At 47.5% G+C, this 23,018-nt stretch overlaps 1 protein-coding gene across 1 annotated transcript in view; it reads left to right on the forward strand.

Moving 5' to 3' along the window:
- GSR (glutathione-disulfide reductase) overlaps nucleotides 1-23,018 on the forward strand; it is a 145,726-nt gene that overhangs the window by 80,752 nt on the left and 41,956 nt on the right. Inside the window, exons 6-7 of the mRNA XM_085641083.1 lie at nucleotides 5,052-5,106; nucleotides 22,023-22,122. Coding sequence (XP_085497209.1) covers nucleotides 5,052-5,106; nucleotides 22,023-22,122 — 155 coding nt within the window. The remainder of the gene's footprint in view (nucleotides 1-5,051; nucleotides 5,107-22,022; nucleotides 22,123-23,018) is intronic.

Here is a 23,018-nt window from a genome sequence, read left to right on the forward strand (position 1 = left end):
GGTCAGCAAACCACCATGTCTGTGATTGCTTTTAAATAAAGCACTTTTAAATGCAGCTCGTTTTCTTTAAAGGAAAACAGGATGTGTTTAAATAGACAAAAGTTTTACTTTGAACTTTCATTTTTAAAGAGTAGGCAGTGGTCTATTGTTCCCATCACCGAATAGGTTACCGCCACTTTTAAAATGGTGGTAAAGTATTTCTGTTTGGTGACCAGCATTCGGTCGCTAAATAGTTATACATACCATACCGATTTGGTATTTAGAAGGGACTCTCAAAATACGCCCCTTCCAAGTGCTGAATTGCAAAGGCAAGTTACCAAATTACATTTTGCATTTTGTACATATGAAAAGGCATTGTTCTGGCCGCACATGACCCGATTCTGCGAATCAGGCTGTTTGTGACCGAAAAAATGCTTTGTACTTTTGGCTATTTGTTCCAAAAGTCACTGGGGACCTGAAGACTGAAAGCACAGCCTTTCAGTTAAAAAAGAACACCAAGACTGTGAAGGTCACTAAGATGCCATTTATGCTTCTTGGTAAGGTCATGTTCCCTTGAAAAGAGTCTCTTCATAAGTCAAGGAAATAAATTAACCTGATCAGCCAGACCATGCCTTCTAGGAACTGCTCACTTCTAAACATGTAGGAATTCAAGCCCCAAAAAAAAAAAGAAAATCAGAAAAAACTGGGATCTCTTGCTCCTCTCCCTGTTCCTTATAATCTAATTATGGAAGGGATAACCCTCTTAGTTTAGGTCATGCGTAGTTGGAGGAATATGTGTTCAGGTCACCATTGATGTTTTATGGGTCTGACACAAGGACCAAAAACCCCCAAAGACTAGAAACTACTAGCTTAACTGGCACATCTTTTGGGAGGTGTCTGTGTACCTGCTGACTCCTGAAAAGAATGCCGTAAGTCCAGGAAATTATCTTGCAGTTTGAGCTCTATCTTCACTTTAAAATAAATTTAACAGAGGATAAAGTATAAGAAATTGGAGACTACTGTGGCCTTGTGCCTGGGCCACTAAATATTATTTACTCCAGTCTCTCCTCTTTACTGCTCATTCCACAGGAATCTTTACATTGATTTGAAGGTTAAAAAAAACAATTGTGTTGATACTGGAGAAGTATCCAGCTTCAGTGAGTTTCCTGAATGTCAGGGTAAGAGATCAGGTAAATGTGAACATCCGATCATGGTGGGGGGTTAAAAGTGTGTCATATTTAAGTGGCTATCCTGGATGCTTTATTCCCAGAAGAGGGACCAAGTCTTTTCTATATCTTGTGTGAAATGCTTCTACCAAGCATACATGTTGCAAGGTGGGGGAACGTTGTTTTTTTTCAGATCACAAACCACCCCATACCCTATTGCAACAGAGCTGTGCATTATTTAATCCACCCACAGCATCTGATTGGTTACTGCCTTTCATGGGCTAGCTACAATGAAATGTGCTTCTGTATCAGATCTAGAACTTGGCATATACAACCAGCTTGCTAGGCAAGTAACAGTCTGGTTTCCGACCCTGTCACAGAACAGAGTTGCTGACTCTCCCTGCTCTTGGAGACCTGCGTGAGCTTATCCATGGCAGCAAAGTCGAAATGCTCGCTCTCCTAGAACTGTACGCCGCCTTTAGTACCATTGATCATAACATCATACATACCTCACCATGGAAGAAGTTGGCTTCACAAGTACGGTTCTGAGGTGGGTTATATCCTTCCTCTCAGGGAGCTCTCCATTAGTTGAACTGCTACATTTTTCTTCAAAAGCAAAAACCTCAGGCTGTGGTGTACCTCAGTGTTTGTTTAACACTGTCTCCATTCATTTTTTCATCTGTACATACAACCCCTCGTCCAACTCCTTCATCAGGCTGGGGAGCATATCTACATGTATGCTGATTACACCCAACTTTTCTTTTGGTCTACCAGGTGCTAAAACCCAATTTCTACCAATTCAAGGCATTAGTCCACTAGGAGAACGCCTTGCCATCGTGCGCTGGTGGATGGCCAACAGCTTTCTGAAATGTACAAAACAAATACTGAGACACTGCTGACCTTGAGGGAAAGTTCAATGGAATAACTGCTGTCTCCAGATCTAGTGATTCTCCTCCCACCCTTCAAAGTTGGTGCTTAACTTAGGGTCTATTTTGGACACTACTCTTTTGTTTGATGCACAATACACAAATGTAGCTCGCACTTGCTTTGTGTAAATTCCACATTACTGAAACCTACTCCCATTAACTGATTCTACACTGCGTATTACTGTTATAAACGCCCAGTTCAGGCTCGATTGTGCCAGTTTATGTTACAGCTACAGACTAACACCTGCATTGTTTACAGCCGGTGACCGGGATGCCATGGCAAGCACAAGTGTCTCCGGTGCTCAGATGACTACACTGGTCGCCAATCAAATCTCGAGTAGGCTCTAAAGCTTACACAATTGTGCATAAAGCCTTGTATGGGAAGATATCTTCCGGCTGGCACTTCCTCTAAGATCCTCTAGTCTCTTTCATTCAGCTCTTGGTCCCCGGAATGAAAACAGTTACAGTAGCAAAACTGTGGAATTCTCTGCCCACTGGTCTTCACATAAAACCCAATTTATTCTATTTTAGGCGTTCTTTCCTAATATCCCACGTGTTACATGTTTCTCCAGTGCCAAGAAGGTCTCTCGTGTAATGCTATTTTATTTGTAAAGCCCTCATAAAACATAACATGGTAAGCGAAAATAAATTGTGTCATATTTTTGGACCCTGCTCCTGGGGCCTGCAGGGCAGGCAGGTACTACTGGCCTCAGCCGTGGTGATTGGGGTCTTTATTCTCCGGGGTCCTGGGGTCCGCCATGTGCCTCTGTGAACTGTGCCAAGTACAATTCTTCCTCACATGACTTTCATGGTAGCAAGAGCGAGCAGTCAAAGGCTTCTCTGATAAGTAATGTGGGGGCAAGAGCTCAGAATATAACTGTATAACAACTGCTTATGCACCCCACCAGATGGCAGTGCTAAACCGACCCTCCCCAGGACAGAGCAGTCTGATTTGCCAACTTTTGCTGCTGCAAAACAAGAAAATTGGAGCCGCCCCCCAAAAAACTACATTCACAGTATTTTTGCTACATACATAAATGCGATGTCACAAAAATACTGTGGCCCCACCAGCAAATCAGTACTGTGCAGCAAACGTGAACTGAGGAATGAGATGTCAAATGGGAGGGAGTGCAAAATACAGTTTGCGATGCACGCTCTCTCTGGCACCATCCAGATGTGTTGCTTCCCAGATTCACATACATGCTGCTGGAGGGAGCTTTTATTATGTCCCATGTGCCACCTGCCCATCTTAAAGTAAGGTACCAGGAGGGTGGAGGGGACTACTGTGGCAGACCACTGCAGCAGCATGGATTACGTGCTGTCCAGTGATGCACGGGTGGAGGGGAATAGACAGTTGACAGGGAAGTGGTGGGAAAGAAAAGGAGGACGGCTGCCAGGCGGGTGTGGTGAGAGCAGGTGGATGCATGATGGGAAGCTCAAAGAGGCGTTCCAGAGCAGGATAGAGCATGAAAACACTTCATGCGTGCCAGCCTCCTTTTAGCGAAGCCAGCACAGAAGCTAAAAGTCAATAAAAGGAGGTTCTTTTTTTTTTTTTTTTTCGGGGCTGTTGTGAACAAAAAAATAGCAGGATGTTTACAAAAGTCCCAATTTTGATATTTTTTTCTCCAAATTGTGACATGGCAACACACTTTAGAGTCAGGCTAAGGAAGAACAAATCAACCGCCTCTTGCTAACAGGATCTCATTGTATTTCCAAGGTTAGCCCTGTCTCCTCACTTCAGTGTCTTGATCTCCTCCTCCAGCCACCCGAATGCGGGCGGTATACTTCCGCTGCTTGGTGAAGCTGCGTCCACTCTCCATCTTGTGCTATGCTATACCAGGAGCATGCAACATCGATCTCACTGGTCGCAGCATTCAGACTCACCATAGACAAAATCTTTTTACCATGCTTTTGCAACACATTAACCCTACATGGCAGCAAGCACACGGAATGTCAGCGCAAGGTTCTGGGGGGTCACACTAAATTGGAACTCTACATGAATGGGGTCAGTAGATTGCACTCCAATCTGGCACAAGAAAAGGTCTTGTCAGATCTAATAATTAACAAATCTCAGTACAATACCACTGCCATTTTGTGATCAAACCAGGACATGGACAATAGTCCCATGTTGGTTATATCTGAACACTTGTTGCGGCTCTCCACGTCACAGAAAAGATTCTGGACCTCGGAATTATCAAGATTATCCCAAGGCTACAACATACATACTAGATTAGCTAGCTTGCCAAGCCAGTTAAGTCAGTATACCAGTTTCACTTGCAGTTGGGTCAGTCTGAGCCACGGTACAGGCCTGTATACCATGCAAGGAGTATTCCTGGCCCGAAAGGGGCCATTTACCTTTTCTGTAATACACTCCTTCTTAAATAGACTTGAAAGTTAAAATAAAAGAACTGCAGGAAGTATCCTGCATCCTTCCATGGATCTCTGGGCGCCTTCCATCATGCACAGGAAACGGAAGCAGTCTGATTTGCAGCTATTTTGATTGGTTGAAATGTTGGCCACTCAGATTGCCAAAAAAGCAGTCTCATTCAACACTCTAGTCTTAATGAAGGAAACTACGATTATTTTAGAGCCAATCTGTTTGGATGCCACTAGACTGTCAGAAAAGTCATGGTTACATGTAGCCTCCTTGGAGTATGCTTTGCATCCCATTAAGGCGGGGCAGCCCGAACACATGAATTGTTCAATAAGGCACAAAATCCACCCTTTTCTTCAGACCACCTCTATAGTGGATGTTGGTGTTTTTAAAACCAAACCCCACTTGGCAGGTAAACTAAAAAAAAACAGATTTTGTCAGTTTTGCAATTCAGCGAAGGTTTTTGCCTAGCCCTCATCACAACTAGGGTAAGATTAGTTCAGGTCTGTTTTTAATCATGTAGTAGATATGGCATGCTTTAAAGTGTCATGCTGATGGGGTGAGCATTATTTTGCACAGGTTGACAGCCATATCATTATTTTCCAGGTGCCAGTTTAGGGATCACAAGTGACGGCTTTTTTGAACTTGAAGACCTACCAGGGTAAGATGTTTCCTGTCTTTCTCATTGGCTGGCCTTCTCTAACTTTAGTCAACCTCGTGTTTGTGATAACTTGTGTGCAATTTCTGATCTTTGGTGTAATATCTTGTATAGGCACATGTGAGTGTTTTAGTAAAGGTTACACTCTGTATACTTCTGTCCACAAACATATAGGGCCCAATACACAAAAGTAAACTGGGACGAAAGTCTAACTTTACGACTTTTGGTATTAACAAAGGGAATTTACTACTCGTAAATGCCGTTTGTGAATACCAAAAATGTAACTTTACTACTTTCGGTATTCACAAAGGGCATTTACGAGTAGTAAATGCCCTTTGTGAATACCGAAAGTCGTAAAGTTAGACTTTCGTCTCATTTTACCTTTGTGAATCGGGCCCATAGTGTGAGCTATTATTTTAGTGGAGGAGGTGGGATCTCTAATGCTTTTGCAACATGGCATGCAACACTTAAGAAACTAAAAGCACCATTCCTGTAGAAGCCGCAGAGTGCCTGGTTAAATCACAAAGTTATTAGTGTAATCTATGTTTCTGAGCAAATTGATCTTTCTTTAGAGCGCATTACAGCCCTATTGTGCGTGCACATAGAAACCACTAGAAATACTATTGTGTATTTCTGTGTTCAGCTACTGTTTTCCTGCCATAACATCCAGTGTTCTCAGGTTTCCTTAACTAGGAAGTGATCATTGTTGCCTATAAAGGTGTTTTAAATAAAATTAAAAAAGCACAAGTAGTCCAGCATGGGCAGGCATCTGGGTAGGAGAAACAATGCAAAGAACAAAAATCAATTCATGAGATAGAAAAGTTGTCCTCAGATGTAAAACAATAAGTGAAGTCTTAGGGCCTGATGCATTAAGGATCAGGTCGCAAAGCAGTTACTGTTTTTGCACAGCGGATTTACTCTCTGGTTTATAAATGCGAGAGGCTGAAAACCTCCATACCTGCCTTTGAAAAAAGGCAGTCTTGCATCCCCATTCTTGTAGAGGGTTAGGGGCTACAGTTTATAAAAATGGCTAAGATGGAATGATCCCCTAAATCGCATCATGCGCTCCCTGATGCCCAAAGGTGACATTTACAAACTGGAACTATCCTTCATGGATCAGCTTCGAGTTTACGAATGCATACCACTCGCTTTCGGGCTCGGTACATATCTCTGTGACTGGTAGGAAGAAGCAAGACAAACCACACACCCTCGTTTCTTATGAGGTGCAATGTCCTACAATGTGGACATTCATGGCCTCATGTACAAATTGTTTTGACAGGTGCAAAGCCTCAAATTGTGACAGCTAGAAAACACTTTTTTGAAATGTACTCAACCTAATTAATCAGAAATATTTTTCTGAATCGTTAAATGGGTTTAGGAAACAGTAAGGAACTGGAATTCGAAATAGCCATCTTTAGAGCTTCCCTTGCAAATACTTATTTATTATGGTTAACATTAATGTTTTTTATGACTGGAATCTTGTCGGAATACATCAATATTTTACCACAAACTCAAAGGAGGTGGTAACCCGTTCACAAACAGGAAGGTTGTCCTCAAAAGGCATTTGTGAATATTGACAAAAACGTTTTTTAGGAGTAGGCAGTGGTTCATAAGATCACTGCCTACTCCTAAAATACGTTGATGTAACTTTTCTTTTTTTTTTTTTTTTTTTTTAAACGCATCCTGTTTTTCAGGCGACATTAAAAAAAATGATTGCTCTATTTAAAAGCAGTCGCAGACGTGGTGATCTGCTAACCTGGTGGTCTACTGACCCCAGCCTGCCACCATAACTGTGATTAAAGGTAGGTCGAAATGTCACCCACTGCAATTCTGTATTTTGTGAATGTAACCTGTCACTACATTGGTCAGTTCTCAAAATCTAAAATGATTTGCTCAAAGTCGGTGTGCAATTTGCAACCTCTTTTACACCGAATCGATTCTATGTACATAAGGCCCAAAGTACTCTGCACATGTTTTTTGGTACTTGCAAAGCCTACAGTTTTGTGCATCACAGGCTTTGAGGGTGCATAAACATTTTGTACACGAGGAAGATACATTGTCTCTAAGCAGATTCTTTGATATACACTGAAATTAACACATTGATGCTTGTGATTTTGGAATCTTTAGCCTGTATATACGAGCGCCTTTCCCTATAGTCACAGATGGGTAAAACCCTTTCATACTTCAGGCCCTTTGTGTCTACTAATGTGCGGAATACCACTGAATCCCTTCTTTGGATGCTAAGTTAACACTCGAAAGGTAAGGATCTGGATGGCACTTTGAACAGCCGCGGTCCGTGCAGGTAACGGCGGTGGGGCCGTGTAAGGGGGGATTCCGATGGATGATGCAGAGGGAAAATTATTTATTTAATTTTCCCTCTGCATCGTCCCTCGGAATCCCCCCTTACACGGACCTACTGTTACCTGCACGGAGGGCGGCTGATGCTGAAGCTTAACCATTTGGTACTGGAGAGCTGCCGGAATGATGGTGGCAGCAATTTGTCAAGACAGGCAGACAGAATTGTACACATCCCTAAGAATGTAGGCAAGGAATTCAAGAAAGGGGATGACATACAAAGGTGGTTTAAAGGGTACGAGGCAGCAAGCCACATGAATGGGGTCCCTGAGGAGAACTGGGGAGTAGGCTTGTGGCCTCTCTTCCCAGAAGAAGCAAGGGATACTTTAATAGCTTTGGGTAAGGGGTATCACCTCACCTCACCTATCCCGACATGAAGGACGCCCTTCTCACTAAGTTTGGCCTTACCCCTGAAAAGTACAGGGATCAGTTCAGCTCCAGTAAGAAGTCTGATGCCAACACTTGGTTGGAATGTGTGGGTGTGTTTTGCCGGTCACTGGGTGGCTGGGTGAAGGGCAGTAATGTGACAGATTTTCAGGGGCTCTACAATTTGATTACATGGGAGCACTTGTCTAGTCTATGTTTTGCAGATCTGCGCCAGCAACTAGTTGATAGTAAGCTGACTGACCCCAGGAAGCTTGCTATGGAGGCAGACTGCTGGGTGAGTACCAGGGTCCACAAGAAGGCGTTTGGGGGAGACTCAGCCAAGGGTGGGCAGGGTCCCCAGCAGAAAAGTGGGGGGGGGGCGCAAGGGTAAAGCACAGGGGTTCTCTAAAGGGCCCCAAACTAACACCCAGGGTAAAGGTTCCCATCCCCCTGGAGATAAGAAGCAAGGGGTCTCGTCAGGAAAGCCTGCTGAGACCTGCCCACAGTGTTTTGTATGTGACCAGGTGGGGCACATGAAGGGCTCAAAGGGGGCTCAGCCACCCACCGGTGGGCAGTCCAAAGTGTTGGCTAGTGTAGCACTTGGGGAGGAGGAGTACCCACAGGAGGGTGGGGACCCCACAGAAATGACCCTTGTCTCACTAAGGGACAGTGAGATGGCCCTAGTAAACCAGGTGCCCCCTAACACAAAGAAAAACAGCACCTGAGTGACCCTCAATGGTAAAAGGGTAGAGGCTCTCAGAGATACTGGAGCCAGTGTGACCTCAGTCCAGTGTCACCTGGTCTCTGAGAAGCAGGTAGTCCCAGGGGAATTCCACCAAGTAATTGCGGTAGACCATTCAGAGCACCAGTGTCTGGTGGCGCAGGTTCCCTTTGAGTGGGGGGGGGGGGGGGATGGCGATCTCAGGTCCCTTGAGGGTGGTTATGAGCCCTTCCATGCCTGTAGATGGTCTGCTAGGTAACGACCTAGAGCAGTCCTTGTGGAAAGATGTTGAGCTCAGGTCTCACTTGGAGATGCTTGGGTTGCCAGAGTGGGCATGCGTGTCCACTCGGTCAATGGCGGCCAGAGAGAGTGGTCAAGAGGACTTGGAGCCTGAAACAGGGGCCCAAGTCCCTGTCAGGAGAAAGGGCAAGGGGCGCGGGAAACCAGCCCCTGAAGTTCCCACGGACCGGAAGGAGGCGGACCTTGAGGGGGACGCCCCGGTGCCTACAGGTGAGCTGAATCATTGGCAGCAAGAAGGGGGTCCCACCAGGGAGGAATTCTGCAAGGAGCAGAAAGAGTGCCCTTCCCTAGAGGGTCTGCGGGGGCAGGCTGCAGACCAGGTAGCTGGTGATCAGTCCGGATCACCTTGGATCTACTGGGAGAATGATCTCCTGTATAGTGAGCCTAAGGTCACTGAGCCTGGGTCAGCCCATTTGCTGGTGGTACCCCAGCAGTTCAGGACCTTCCTACTGGGTCTGGCTCATGACGTGCCTTTGGCAGGACATTTGGGGCAGGACAAGACCTTTGACAGACTTGTCACCCACTTCTTCTGGCCCCAAATGCGAAGGCAGTCAGATGGACATTGCCGGTCCAGCCAAACTTGCCAGGCAAGTGGTAAGAGCAGGAGGAAGGTCAAAGCTCCTCTCCAACTGTTTCCAGTTGTTGGAACACCCTTTGAAAGGGTAGGGATGGACATTGTGGGGCCACTGGATCCCAAGACTGCCATGGGCAACAGGTACATCCTGGTGTTGGTGGACCATGCCATCCGGTACCCAGAGGCAATCCCTCTCAGGACAAGTACGGCGCCAGTGGTGGGCCGGGCGTTAATGGGGATCTTTTCCCGAGTGGGGTTCCCCAGAGAGGTGGTTTCTGACAGGGGGACCAACTTCATATCGAAGTATGCGACATCCCTGTGGAAGGGGTGTGGTGTGACTTACAAGTTCACCACTCCTTACCACCCACAAGGTAACGGTCTGGTAGAGAGATTCAACCAGACCTTGAAGGGCATGATTAAGGGTCTAACGGAACCCATGAGGCATAAGTGGGATGTCCTCTTGCTGTGCCTTCTCTTTGCATACAGGGAGGTACCACAGAAGTTTCTTGGGTTCAGTCCCTTTGAGCTCCTGTATGGTCACCCTGTGAGAGGACCTCTAAGTTTGGTGAAGGAAGGCTGGGAACTGTCATCCCTGACCTCCAGTGTTACTCACTGGTGTACCCATGACGTGGACACCGGTGACAGCCCGCCTGTGAAGCACAAGATTTACAGGTTGACTGACCGGGTCCAGGCCAGCATCAAAGAGGAGGTCTCTAAGATATTGGCGTTGGGGGATGGTCGAGCCTTCCAGCAGTCCTTGGGCCAGCCCTGTGGTCTTGGTCCCAAAGGCTGCTGCACCCGGTGCCACTCCAGAACTGCGGTTTTGTGTGGACTACCGTGTGGGCTCAATGCCGTCACCAGGACTGACGCAGACCCCATCCCCAGAGCTGATGAGCTCATTGATTGGTTGGGAGCTGCCAAGTTCTTCAGCACGTTTGATTTAACGTCTGGGTACTGACAGGTTGCCTTAACCGATGGGGCCAAGGAGAGGTCAGCATTTTCAACCCCAGAAGGACATTACCAGTTCCGGGTGATGCCCTTTGGGTTGAAGAATGCCCCTGCCACCTTTCAGAGGTTGGTCAACCAGGTGTTGGCTGGGCTGGAGGATTTCCGTGCTGCCTACCTGGATGACATTGCAGTGTTCAGTTCCAGCTGGGAAGAACACTTCAAGCACCTCAGTGAAGTGTTGAAGGTGCTGCAGAGGGCAGGACTCACGATCAAGTCCAGATTAGTGCCAGATTGGGCAGGGTTCTGTAGTGTACTTGGGACACCAGGTAGGAAGCGGCCAGGTGGCGCCCCTACAACCCAAGATTGACATCATTCTGGCATGGGAGCCCCCCAAGACCCAGACAGAGGTGAGGGCCTTCTTAGGACTCACCGGGTACTACCGGAGATTCGTTAAGGGTTATGGCACACTCATTGCCCCCTTAACCGAGCTAACTTCCAGGAAGCAGCCCAAGAAGGTGATCTGGACTGAGTCCTTCCAGAAGACATTTGATGCCCTGAAGGCCGCCATGTGCACGGCACCCGTGCTCAAGGCACCCGACTTCTCCAAGGAATTTGTCGTGAAGACTGACGCTTCAGAGCATGGGATTGGAACGGTGCTCTCGCAGCTGAACGAAGAGGGCCTAGACCAGCCTGTAGTCTTCCTTAGCAGGAGACTACTCCCCATGGAACAGAGGTGGAGTGCCATAGAAAGGGAAGCTTTCGCTGTGGTCTGGACACTGAAGAAGCTGAGGCCCTATCTGTCTGGGACTCACTTCCGGGTTCAGACAGACCACAGGACCTTCCGGTGGTTAATGCAAATGAGGGGTGAGAAGCCAAAACTGCTGAGGTGGTCAATCTCCCTACAGGGAATGGACTTTACGGTGGAACACCGTCCTGGCACAGAACACGCCAATGCAGATGGTCTGCCCATGTTCTTCCGCCTTAGTGAAGAGATCTCCCAGGAGGTTGGGTAGTTCTCCCTACTTTCAGCTGGAGGGGACATGTGTTAGACTTGGCATCTTTTGGCGTGTTTCCCCTGAGTTTTAGCTTTCTGCCCTCCCGGTTTTTACTGTCTTTGCTGGCGTAATGTTTCTGCACACTTTTCTCACTGCTGATCAGTGGTAAAGTGCAAGTGCTCCTATGGTAAATTGTGTTATGGATTGGTGTTTCCATCATTGGATATTTGATTTACTTGTTAGTCCCTAGGAAAGTGCACTGCGTGTGCCAGGCCTGTAAATCAAATGCTACTAGTGGGCCTGCAGCACCGATTGTGCCACCCACGTGAGTAGCCCTAAAAAGGCAACTCAGACCTTCCATTGAAGAGTCTGCGCACAGTTTGTAACTGCTATATCGAATTGGCAAGTGCACCCTAAGCCTTCCCTTCTCTACATGTTGACCACCCCTAAGGTAGGCCTAAGGTACCCCTGTGGGCAGGGTGCAGTGTATGTGAAAGGTAGGACATGCCCTGGTGTGTGTGGCATGTCCTGATAGTGAATTACAGCCCATTTCGTTTTTAGGTCTCGCCTGAGTCCGCTCATGCGCTGCTCTGGCAAGACATTGAGTGAGTGGGCTTTCAAAAGTCCGACCGGGTGGCATAGAGCGTGCGGTTACGTGCACAATGACGAGCAGAGGCGCCATCTGGCTTTCCTCTCTCGTCATGGTGCGCGCACATCGCACACCACTTGCCAGCCTGCTTTCACTTTTGACGCCGCGTTTTCACAAGCTTGTTTTCTTTCACTTTCGCGGCCGCGTCACTTTCAGCCAAGGAAACAGATTTTGTTTTTTTATGTATCCCGATTCCATTTAATTTTATTTCTTCCACCCTTGCTTTCCCCGTCCTCCCTTCTACACTTCCCCCTTTCCCCCCGTTCCCGGATTCCTTCGACTGAATGTTTTATGTATATCGGCCTTTTTTTTACTGTTTCGTGATGGAGGAAAAGTCAAAAAAAACAGCCCGCCCTCCCTCCCCCACCCATCACACAGTGACTGTGGCTTTGACCCTGCATAGCGCTCCGCTGCCGTTCGGCTGGATTCGCGCTATATAAATATAGCATACTTCCCTACAGTCCTGACTGTCTAGCTCGCTCTCTTTCTTATTTGCCTGTTCTTTATTCTTTCCTTCTTATATTCCTATCTTCGTTCGTTTTTACATCATTTCCCCCATCAATTTACTCCAACCTAAAATTACTTGACTCGCTTCCCTCTCTCTCTCTCTCCCCTCTTTCCTTACTTCCGTGCACCCTTTATAAATTATTCTCTCCTCCCTTCTTTCCTCCAAGCCAATTCTCTCTGCTCTTACTTCTTCCCATCCTTCTGGCTCTCACCCCCTGCTTCCATCTCTCCCTCCATTTCCTTCCCCTATTTTCATCTCTCCATGCCACGTCCCTCATCCTTTTAGTGCCTTTCCCTTCGCCCCCTTCCAGGACACGCACACACATCCTGCTATAGGGGCCTATATGTGATGCTTGGGGCGGGGTGGGGGGGCATTAGCAGTAGAGGAACGTAGGTATGCATACACACACGATCCTTGTACCATTGTACCATCGTGTCTGTGATGCCATCTCCGATATACGTACTAGTAGCTTCTCTTTCAGTGAATTCATGCCTCCGTTATTTTAACACACTCGCGCTCCTCACCCTTTCCCTGAATACACAATGTCTCCTCCAGCGGGAAGGCACAACCAGGTGCGAACCGGCCGTGTGGACATGCTGTTCCTGTCCCTGGGTGCCTTTACCCCATTACAGGCGCACACGCTCGCAGTAAAGCCGCACCTCGTGGTGCGATAAATCCGCCTCGTAAAGTGTCGAGCTCTGCAGAAAAGGCCATGTATATTTATTGGGTTCTTGTATTTTGAGGGCTCATGGCGGGGCTGGCCTCCTAAGGGGGCGGTCTCTTGATGTACGGAGGGAAATGAAAAATACATTTGAAGCCAAAAAGCAATTGGAACAAAAACCCTTGCCTTTATTTTATTTTTTTCGCTTCAAAATAAAGCGTGTCCTACACAGCAACCCCACTGTGTCGGCTTCTTTGTTTTTCAGGGTTTTGTTTGTGAAATATTTATGGGCTCCCGGTGATTTCTGGGACACTTTTGTACTCACTCAAGTTCGAGCTTGTTTTAACTAAGCTGATGGCAGCGCTTACTGGTCGGAGGGCAAGCCGTAACAAGCATTGGCATAGCCAATAGGTCTCGCCTTCGGGACCTTAGAAGTGTTTAACCATGCAACAGTTAATCTTGTTGCACCAAGGATATTGTGCTGCATAACTAAGTACTTATAAGGTCCCAAAAGCGAGACCTATTGGTTATGCTAATGCCTGTTCACTATTGCAAGGCTACCTGTTCCCCATAGGACAGAATGGGAAGTTTGTTTATAACATCTTATAAACATAACTGGCCCTGGGAACTAGGTGGAAAAATAAAGTTTAGTATTCCTGAACTCAAAATCTAAAGATGCATCTTTTAGTGAAGGTGATTTTTACATTCTGTGTTTGAAAATACCACTTTTAGAAAGTAGGTATTTTCTTGCTCAGTCATCCCATGTGCCTCTGTTGGAATGTGGATTGCCTGTCTGGGTTTTGGATGACAGAAGGCTGGGGAGCAGGAGTGGTTCCAGATAGTCTAGGTAGGGTCAGGAAAGGGCTGAATAGACCTGGGCTGTAATGGGGGAAGGGGGAGGAGATTTCCTTGCACCTCAAAGGTCCTGGTCTGCCTCTGACAATGCTGTCTCCACCTCCTGCCAGGAAATCACACCAGAGAAGGAAGAACTGGTTCTGGCTGGGCACAGACACTCTCTGCCTAAGAGATCAAAGGATTTGGGGATATAAATATTGGGGCTCAGACCCCTGAACTTTAGAACTCTTTTGGATCAAGAAGACTGCCAAGGAGAAGCTGTGAGGAGGACCTACCACTTTGCTGTGTGCTTTGCTGTGTTGGCCTGCAGTGGCTGCTTCTGTCTTGGGCACTGAAAGTACTGGACTGAACTTTCTGCAATCTACTTTGTGAGTTTCTCCAAGGGCTTGAGGTAGAGCTTGCCTCCTGTTCAAGAAGTCTCAGGAACATCAAAGACTTCAAGCTCTTCTGCCCGCAGCACTGGGGACTGTGTGTTTTGTGCTGCAACAGAGGAAAAGCAACTCGCCGACATCTACGACACTGCTGCCGACTCATTGTCCTGACGGCACCGCTGCAACGCAACCTTGGTCTCCCCGCCGCCGCCACAGAGCCGCTGATCGCACCGCGACCTGTGGGCACCGAACTCCTCATGGCCTCGTGATGACGCCTTGGTATCCCCGACGACCCTGCTCCACGCTGAAATCGACGCTGCTGCTTGCACCGTTGTTCGAGGGCACCGCTCGTAAAGTTACATGACGCACCGCCCTCATCCCGCACCACAGCCTTGGCCTGCCGGCGCCATCGACTCCAGTCCGTCAGCCGACGACAGCGCTTCAGCAACGACACCGACGCCTGCGGACGCCGTGTTTTCGGAAACTCAACGAAGACATCGCTGGCGCCCTGCATTTCTAAAAGGTACTGTTTTCGGGTCTTCCCGACACCGTAGCTGGCCCGCAACTCCACAGTCAGCCAGAACTGTTTGGATTTGTTTGCTCCCAACGCCGTGATACCCCCGGATGGAGCTATCCACATCAAGGAACTGTTTTTAAATGTTCGAGGCATGTGGGCTGCTGAATTCATATCTGTGCATAGATCGCCGCCTAGTGTTGGGTCCGGATGATTGCACATTGTTGTCCTGGAAGAGTCTTCGAAGTATCACGAGATAGGTGGCTCCTCCCCTGGACTACAGTGCGCATGGGCATCCTCTCCATCCTCAGATTGTTTTTTTCCGCCATTGGGTTTGGATGTGCTTATCTTAGCTCAAGTTAGGAAAACTTTATATAAGGCCAAAAGCCTTTAGGTATCGTCGGTATTGTTTGCGTTCGGTATCGATACTTTCTTATACTTGTTCTCGACTTATTCACCCTTCTCGGACCGAGTTTCGGTCCGAACATCGATCGACGTTCGAGGATGGAATCGAGGACCCCCTTCAAGTCAGCACCGAGGATGAAGACGTCGAGAGCGTCGAAGAGATAGACTCGAGCCATGCTTCGGAGCATGAATCCCAATATGACGACGATGATGAGGTGATCTTCGAGGACGAAGACGTCGTCGACGAGGTAGGAGACGACGATGAGGCCCTTGGGGCCGAGGAAGATAGCTCAGGCGAGGAGCTAGGCCTACCTGTCGATGCAGAGGCCGAGGGCGATAGTCTTGCTAAGGCTCTGGTCGAGGGATCGGTCGGATCGTTCTACAGCCCCGCCTGAAGGCCCGGCTTCGAACATTTCTAAAGAGCCGGAAATATCAAAACAGACTGGAGTCGATTAATCGAAATCGAAACCAAAACCAGCGCCGGTCAAATCGAAACCGAAAGTGCAACTGGTTCAGGTCGGATCGAAGGCCTCGAAGCCCTCCAATCCGTCGACACAGACGAAGGACGTCGGAGCCGACCAAAGAAAGAAGGACTTCGGTACCGAGAAACCGAAAAAGGACTTCGGCACCGAGAAACAGAAGAAGGCCCTCGGTCCCGAGAAGACGCAACGGCCTATGGCACCGAAGGTTGGGGCACCACCGACCAAGGTCACGGTGGTCGATCCGACTACATCAACACCGAGGAGTGCTGAGACTGCCAAACTATCGGATCAGCAGGGCGTCGATCCCAAACTTCGGATCGACAACCCGAAGGCTAGAAAGAAACCGGAGACAGCGTCGAGGCCTGTCTCCAAAGAGCCTATCGGTTCCAAAGCACCGTCGGCATTCACGTTGCAACAGGTGTCGGAGTCCCTAAAGCGCATCAGGGAACGGGCCACTCTCGAACCGAACACGGGTCCCGAACCGCACAAGGTCGGTAAGGCTTACTCGGCACCGGCACGATCAAGTTTGGATTGCCACCACCAGGGGCACCGAAGATGTTCGAACTTCGGAAGAGTATCGAACAACCGAGAACAGTGTCCACGGAAAGGACCGATGTCGAAGACTCACAGGACCAGTTTATCGACACCGACACTGGTAGGCTGTTGTTCCGCAAGCGGAGAATTGTTCCAGAAAAGGCTTTGGACTCATACAAGATTCCACTAAAGAGGAAAATGGCGTCCGGTTCGACACCAGTGCTTGTAGAACCTTACCACACCTATAATCAGGAACCACCATCCTTTTCTCCCACTCACTCGGAGCCGGATGCAGGAGAGGGCTATATTGGGGATGAGACCACTTATCCTGTGGATACTGACCCTGATGACCAACAGCAAGACCAAGATCAAGCATGGGGAGACCCTAATGACCCAGGAGACCCACAAAATGCTCCTGACACTCATCTTTATAATATCAAAACATCTCCCACTGAGGATGCTGCTGCTTTTAACGCCCTCATTGAAAGGGCGGCTGCCAATCACGGAGTGGAACTTCAATCTGACTCTGTGGAGGAGGATTTCTTGGTGGACACGTTCTCCACATCAGAAAGAACGGTCAAGACTCTACCAATGTTAAAGGGGGTTATTAAACATGGTAAGGACATATTTAAGGAGACAACCAGGGCACGGGTATTAAACCCGAGAATAGAGAAGAAATACAAACCAGCCCCAGGAGACCCACTGTACATTAAGGGTCAATTGCCGTTGGACTCCATGGTAGTTTCTAATGCTCGCAAGAGGGCTAACTCGCAGACTACAGGTGATGCTCCTCCTCCAGACAAGGAGTCCAAAGTGCTAGAAACATCAGGCAAAAGGATAGCAGCACAAGCAGCAAACATCTGGCGCATTGCCAACACTCAGGCACTCCTGGCCCGATACGACAGGTCACACTACGATACCCTAGAAACACTGCTAGAACACCTACCAGATGAATACAAAGATGGAGCGGAGCTCCTCATCAGAGAGGGGCAACTCATTACAAATGCGTCCATCAAATGCGCACTAGATGCGGCTGACACTGCAGCAAGGGCAATCAACACTAGTGTGATGTTGAGGAGGCACGCATGGCTGAGAATATCAGGTTTCAAACCTGAGATTCAAAATAATATCTTGAATCAACCAGTCAACCCAGACTTTTTATTTGGCCCCGAGGTTGACGCTACTCTGGAAAAGATTAAAAAGGACACAAACTGCGAAATCTATGGGGGCTCTACAGTCGCAGCAGTTTCGGAGTGGCTCCTTTCGTCGCCCCGGGAATAGAGGAGCAGCTAGAGGTCAGGGGTCCCAGCAGCAGTACAGTAAAGGACTTACCCAGAGTACCTATAATAAAAACAATAGGGGTGGATATCGTGGATCCAGCACCAAAGGCAGAGGACGTGGACACAACAACACCAGGTCCTCCGCCAATAGCAAACAGTGACGTCTTGTCACTGCCCCCTGCCCACTTGACACCGGTCGGGGGGAGACTCCAACAGTTCCTGCCAGTCTGGAGATCCATCACCACAGACAAGTGGGTCAGAGAAATTGTCCAGTACGGTTATTGTCTGGAATTAACATCCAATCCACCCAACATACCACCAAGACACCGTCCTATGTCCGCAGAGCACTTGACATTATTGCAGCAAGAAGTCCTAAGTATGCTGCAGAAAGAAGCTATAGAGCTCGTGCCTTTGGAACAGCGAGGGTCAGGGGTGTACTCTCTGTACTTCTTAATCCCAAAAAAGGACGGGTCTCTCCGACCTATACTGGACCTCAGACCTCTCAACCAATACATTCTGTCAGAGCATTTTCATATGCTCACCCTCCAGCAGGTTCTGCCGTTACTCAGTCAGGGAGACTTCCTAGCAACACTAGATATGAAGGATGCATATTTCCACATACCCATACACCCATCACACAAAAAATATCTCCGGTTCACTCTTCGGGATCAGCATTATTAGTTCAAAGTACTCCCGTTCGGGGTAACAACAGCGCCCAGAGTCTTTACCAAGTGCCTCGCGACAGTGGCTGCACACTTGAGGAGACAGCACATTCACGTCTTCCCTTACCTGGACGACTGGCTAGTTCAGGCAAAGTCAGCCCAGCAGTGTGCCAGCCACATATCCCACACCATTCACCTCCTTCACAGTCTGGGTTTCTCACTAAATTATCCAAAGTCACATCTTCAACCCGCCCATGTACGCCAGTACCTGGGCGCGACCATAGACACTCTGACTGCCAAAGCTCAGCCAAATTTAGTGAGAATCAACAGCATGCAACTGCTGATAAAAAACGTTCAGACTTCAACACTCCCTTCCAGCGCGAGTGTTCATGCAGTTGATAGGCATGATGGCCTCCTGCATCTTCATAGTCCCGCACGCGAGACTACATATGCGCCCGCTTCAGGAGTGCTTGGCACGTCAATGGAATCCGACACCAGGACAGTTGAAAGACCTAGTGTTGGTGAGCGGTCGGGCATACAACTCTCTGCATTGGTGGAATCCACAAAACCTTTGCAAGGGCCGACCGTTCCAAGAGCCTGTTCCACAAATAATACTGACGGCGGACGCGTCTCTCCAGGGATGGGGAGCTCATGTACTCAATTACACAGTGCAGGGACTATGGACGACACAGCAACAGAAGATGCACATCAACCTTCTGGAGTTGATGGCAATCTTCCTGGCAATGAAGGCATTCAAAGTACACTTGTGCAACAAAGTCGTGTTGATCCGGACGGACAACATGACTGCCATGTACTACATACAGACGCAGGGAGGAACACACTCTCCACAGTTGTCTCATCTGGCTCAGAGCATGTGGAGGTGGGCCATTCAGAGGAACATGTTCCTCATGGCAGAACACCTCCCGGGCAAGGACAACCAAATGGCGGATCTGCTCAGCAGACACAGCCACCAAATGCACGAGTGGGAGCTACATCCATCAGTACTCCAACCGTACTTCCAGCAGTGGGGTCATCCAGAGATAGACCTATTCGCCACAAGGGAAAACGCAAAATGCCAAAGCTTTGCCGCCAGGTTCCCGCATCCACAGTTGCAGGGCAATGTGATATGGATGAACTGGTCAGGCAGATTTGCGTACGCTTTTCCCCCAGCGCCATTAATACCGCTAGTGGCACGCAAACTAAAGCAACACTCACTGACACTCATCCTGGTTGCTCCAATGTGGGCGCGCCAGCCATGGTACACCACGTTGCTGGGACTTTCCGTGGTGCCGCATCAAAGACTGCGGCTAACACCCAAACTTTTAACACAGAACCATGGCGAAATTCAGCACCCAGATCCGCAACAGCTGAACCTGGCGATCTGGCTCCTGAACTCTTAGAGTTTGGCTACCAGAACCTACCTCCAGAATGTATGAATATCATCAAGGAGGCCAGGAGACCCACGACCAGAGCTTGCTATGCGGCTAAATGGAAAAGATTTGTCATTTACTGTAAAAACAATGACAATAATCCGCTGGATGCATCCATTCAGAACATCATATGTTACCTGTTACACTTATACCGATGCAATCTGGCATACAGCTCCATCCGTATACATCTAACCGCAATAGCAGCCTATCTTCAGAACAGGCAGCACCTCTCTTTATTCAGAGTGCCTGCCATCAAAGCCTTCTTGGAGGGACTCAAAAGAGTGATTCCTCCTACACACCCACTGGCACCGGTGTGGAACCTGAATGTGGTCCTCACCAGATTGATGGACCCACCTTTTGAACCTCTACATTCATGTGAGATTCAATTCCTCACCTGGAAAGTAGCTTTCTTAGTGGCAATCACTTAGTTGAGAAGAGTTGGTGAACTCCAGGCACTAACCATTCAAGAGCCATTCATACAGGTTCACGCAAACAGGGTTGTACTGCGTACCAACCCCACATTCATGCCTAAAGTGATATCGCAGTTCCACATGAATCAGACTATTGAACTGCCTGTTTTCTTTCCAAATCCAGAAAATGTCGCAGAGAGAATGCTCCATACACTGGATGTAAAGAGGGCCCTCATGTACTATATAGACAGGACAAAGGATTTTAGGAAAACAAAACAACTGTTCGTTGCCTTTTCTCCACAACACAAGGGCAGCGCCATTTCCAAAGCAGGGAAAGCCAGATGGATCGTTAAATGTATTCAAATTTGCTATGAAAAAGCTAAACGCACCTTAACGATTCCTCCCAGAGCCCACTCAACACGAAAGTTAGGGGCGTCCATGGCTTTCCTAGGGAACATTCCTTTAGAGGAAATATGTAGAGCAGCCACATGGTCCACTATACATACGTTTACTAAACACTACTGTGTAGATGTACATTCAAAACAGCAGGCAGCTGTAGGACAGGCTGTTCTCAAGACCCTTTTTCAGACTGCTGCAGCTGGCACGGGCAGCCGCCGCTAATGGAGGGACTGCTATATAATCTATGCACAGATATGAATTCAGCAGCCCACATGCCTCGAACCGAATATGCTACTTACCAGTATGCATCTGTTCTTGGCATGTAGGGCTGCTGACATTCATATCGCCCACCCTCCTCCCCGGCGCCTGTAGCGGCTGCAGCACTCAGAATTACTGTATAGCATGGTCATCACTTACTGTATCTACTCCATCACTGCCACAATGGCGAAAAACAATCTGAGGATGCCCATGCGCACTGTAGTCCAGGGGAGGAGCCACCTATCTCGTGATACTTCGAAGACTCTTCCAGGACAACAATGTGCAATCATCCGGACCCAACACTAGGCGGCGATCTATGCACAGATATGAATGTCAGCAGCCCTACATGCCAAGAACAGATGCATACTGGTAAGTAGCATATTCGCTTATTTTGACAACTGTAGATTTTTAGGTACTGTATTGTGGATTTTTTTATCGTTTTTGGTCTTGTCTTAAAGTATATAAAAATATTGGCTATTTTTCTAAACTGGTGTGGTGTCCTTTTTGTAATGCTTACACTGTATTACTGTAGGTTATGTGCAAATGCTTTACACACTGCCACTAAGATAAGCCTGACTGCTCGTGCCAAGCTACCAAGGGTGTGAGATGGGGTTGTTTTAGGAGTGTAACTCCCTTATCCTGACTAGGAAGAAGGGTCCCTATTTGGACAAAGGTGCAAGCCCTTGCCAACTAGAGACACCCATTTCTAACAGCAGGCAAGCTCTTTCTGCCTGGTGTGTTCACCAGGCAATTACAATGGTGTTTTTTGTCCCTGATACCTAGATATACTGTAACGGGGGGGTCATAAGATTTTGGGCAGGAAGATGAAAGACAAAATATTTTTTATTGTTCCCAATTCTTCTTTCAAATTCTTTTCATTCTTGTAGCACACATAGAACATTTTGCATACCTGAAGCTTTCGGAGGAACAATGAAAATCAGCACAATTCCAAATACATTATTCCATTTGGTCGTTAGTCAGAACTAAGCACGTGGTGCTGTGGAATGTGCTGTGGAATGTTTATTTGAAAAGCAAAAACTATCAGCATCAAAATGGCCTCCATGCGAATTGTGAGCCCTGGAAATCCAAAATAAGGGCACAAGTTCAGTGCTGTCATTCTCTTGTTTTTTTTTTTTTACACCTACGTTTGCTTCATTCTATGGTGCTTGGTGAGATCCCTTTCCTGTTTTTCCCATTTCCTCTTCCTTTTGAAGACCTTCCTGTCATATGTGTTCTCCTTAGGCGCAGTGTCATTGTTGGGGCTGGTTACATTGCTGTGGAGATTGCAGGCATCCTTTCAGCACTGGGATCCAAGACAGCATTGCTCATACGTCAGGATAAGGTAGATTTTCTGTTTGTTCCATCAGGTCGCCCCATATTAAAGTAGACCCTGAGAATAAAGTACACCTTTTTGGACTTGAAACACACAATTGGCAAGTTTCTTCATGCTCCCATATCTTCAGGATGTTTACATTGAGAGGCACAATTAAAATACAAGAATAAATGGTCATTCCAAACTTTGAAATAATAGCACCTAAGCAAACCAGTTCAAAGATGGACTTTAGTGAGACCCCCTAGCGTGGAACTCCAATATTCACAGTTCCTGATTGGATAAACTGGGTGGATCAAACAGCAAGTTAATGGGTCTGCAGGAATGGAGAAATCATGACATCTCATTGTGGCAGCATCTGTGGACGATATCGTCCATTAAGACAGAAGTGCTACAAACCAAAAACAAACTAACCTAAAAGTATATTATAGTGGCCCTATGTAGTCACAATCTTTTAGTTACTATTAAGTTTTGAAAGAGTGGTAGAAATAAAACACTGGGAGATGGTGTTTCAGTGTAACTACTTTTAAGGGTGCTCAGTACACAAGATTTTGAAAAAAAAATATTCACCTTGGCTTAAAATGATTGAACCATGCAATAGCTTAGGTGAGTTATTCTGTGTCTGGTTTGTTAGTGCATGTGTGGTGAACTTTTCTCGGCTGTGGCTTGTGCAGGTAAGAGCGGTGGGCCCGGGTTAGGGGTAGGGGGTGTATTTTGACAGACGACATAGAGGGGGAAATTAATTATTTACTTAATTTTCCCTCTCGTCGTCTGTATAAATCCTCCCCCCCCCCCGCCCCCAGCATGAGCTACGGCTGACTTTACTTTCAAATGCTTTCGGTCTAGCACCTTTTACCTACTGTGATATTTATGCACATAAAAAGTATTACCTTCTTCTCCTGACTGAC

Source organism: Triturus cristatus, chromosome 2_2 (assembly GCF_964204655.1).
Source record: "Triturus cristatus chromosome 2_2, aTriCri1.1, whole genome shotgun sequence".
Lineage (NCBI taxonomy): Eukaryota > Metazoa > Chordata > Amphibia > Caudata > Salamandridae > Triturus > Triturus cristatus.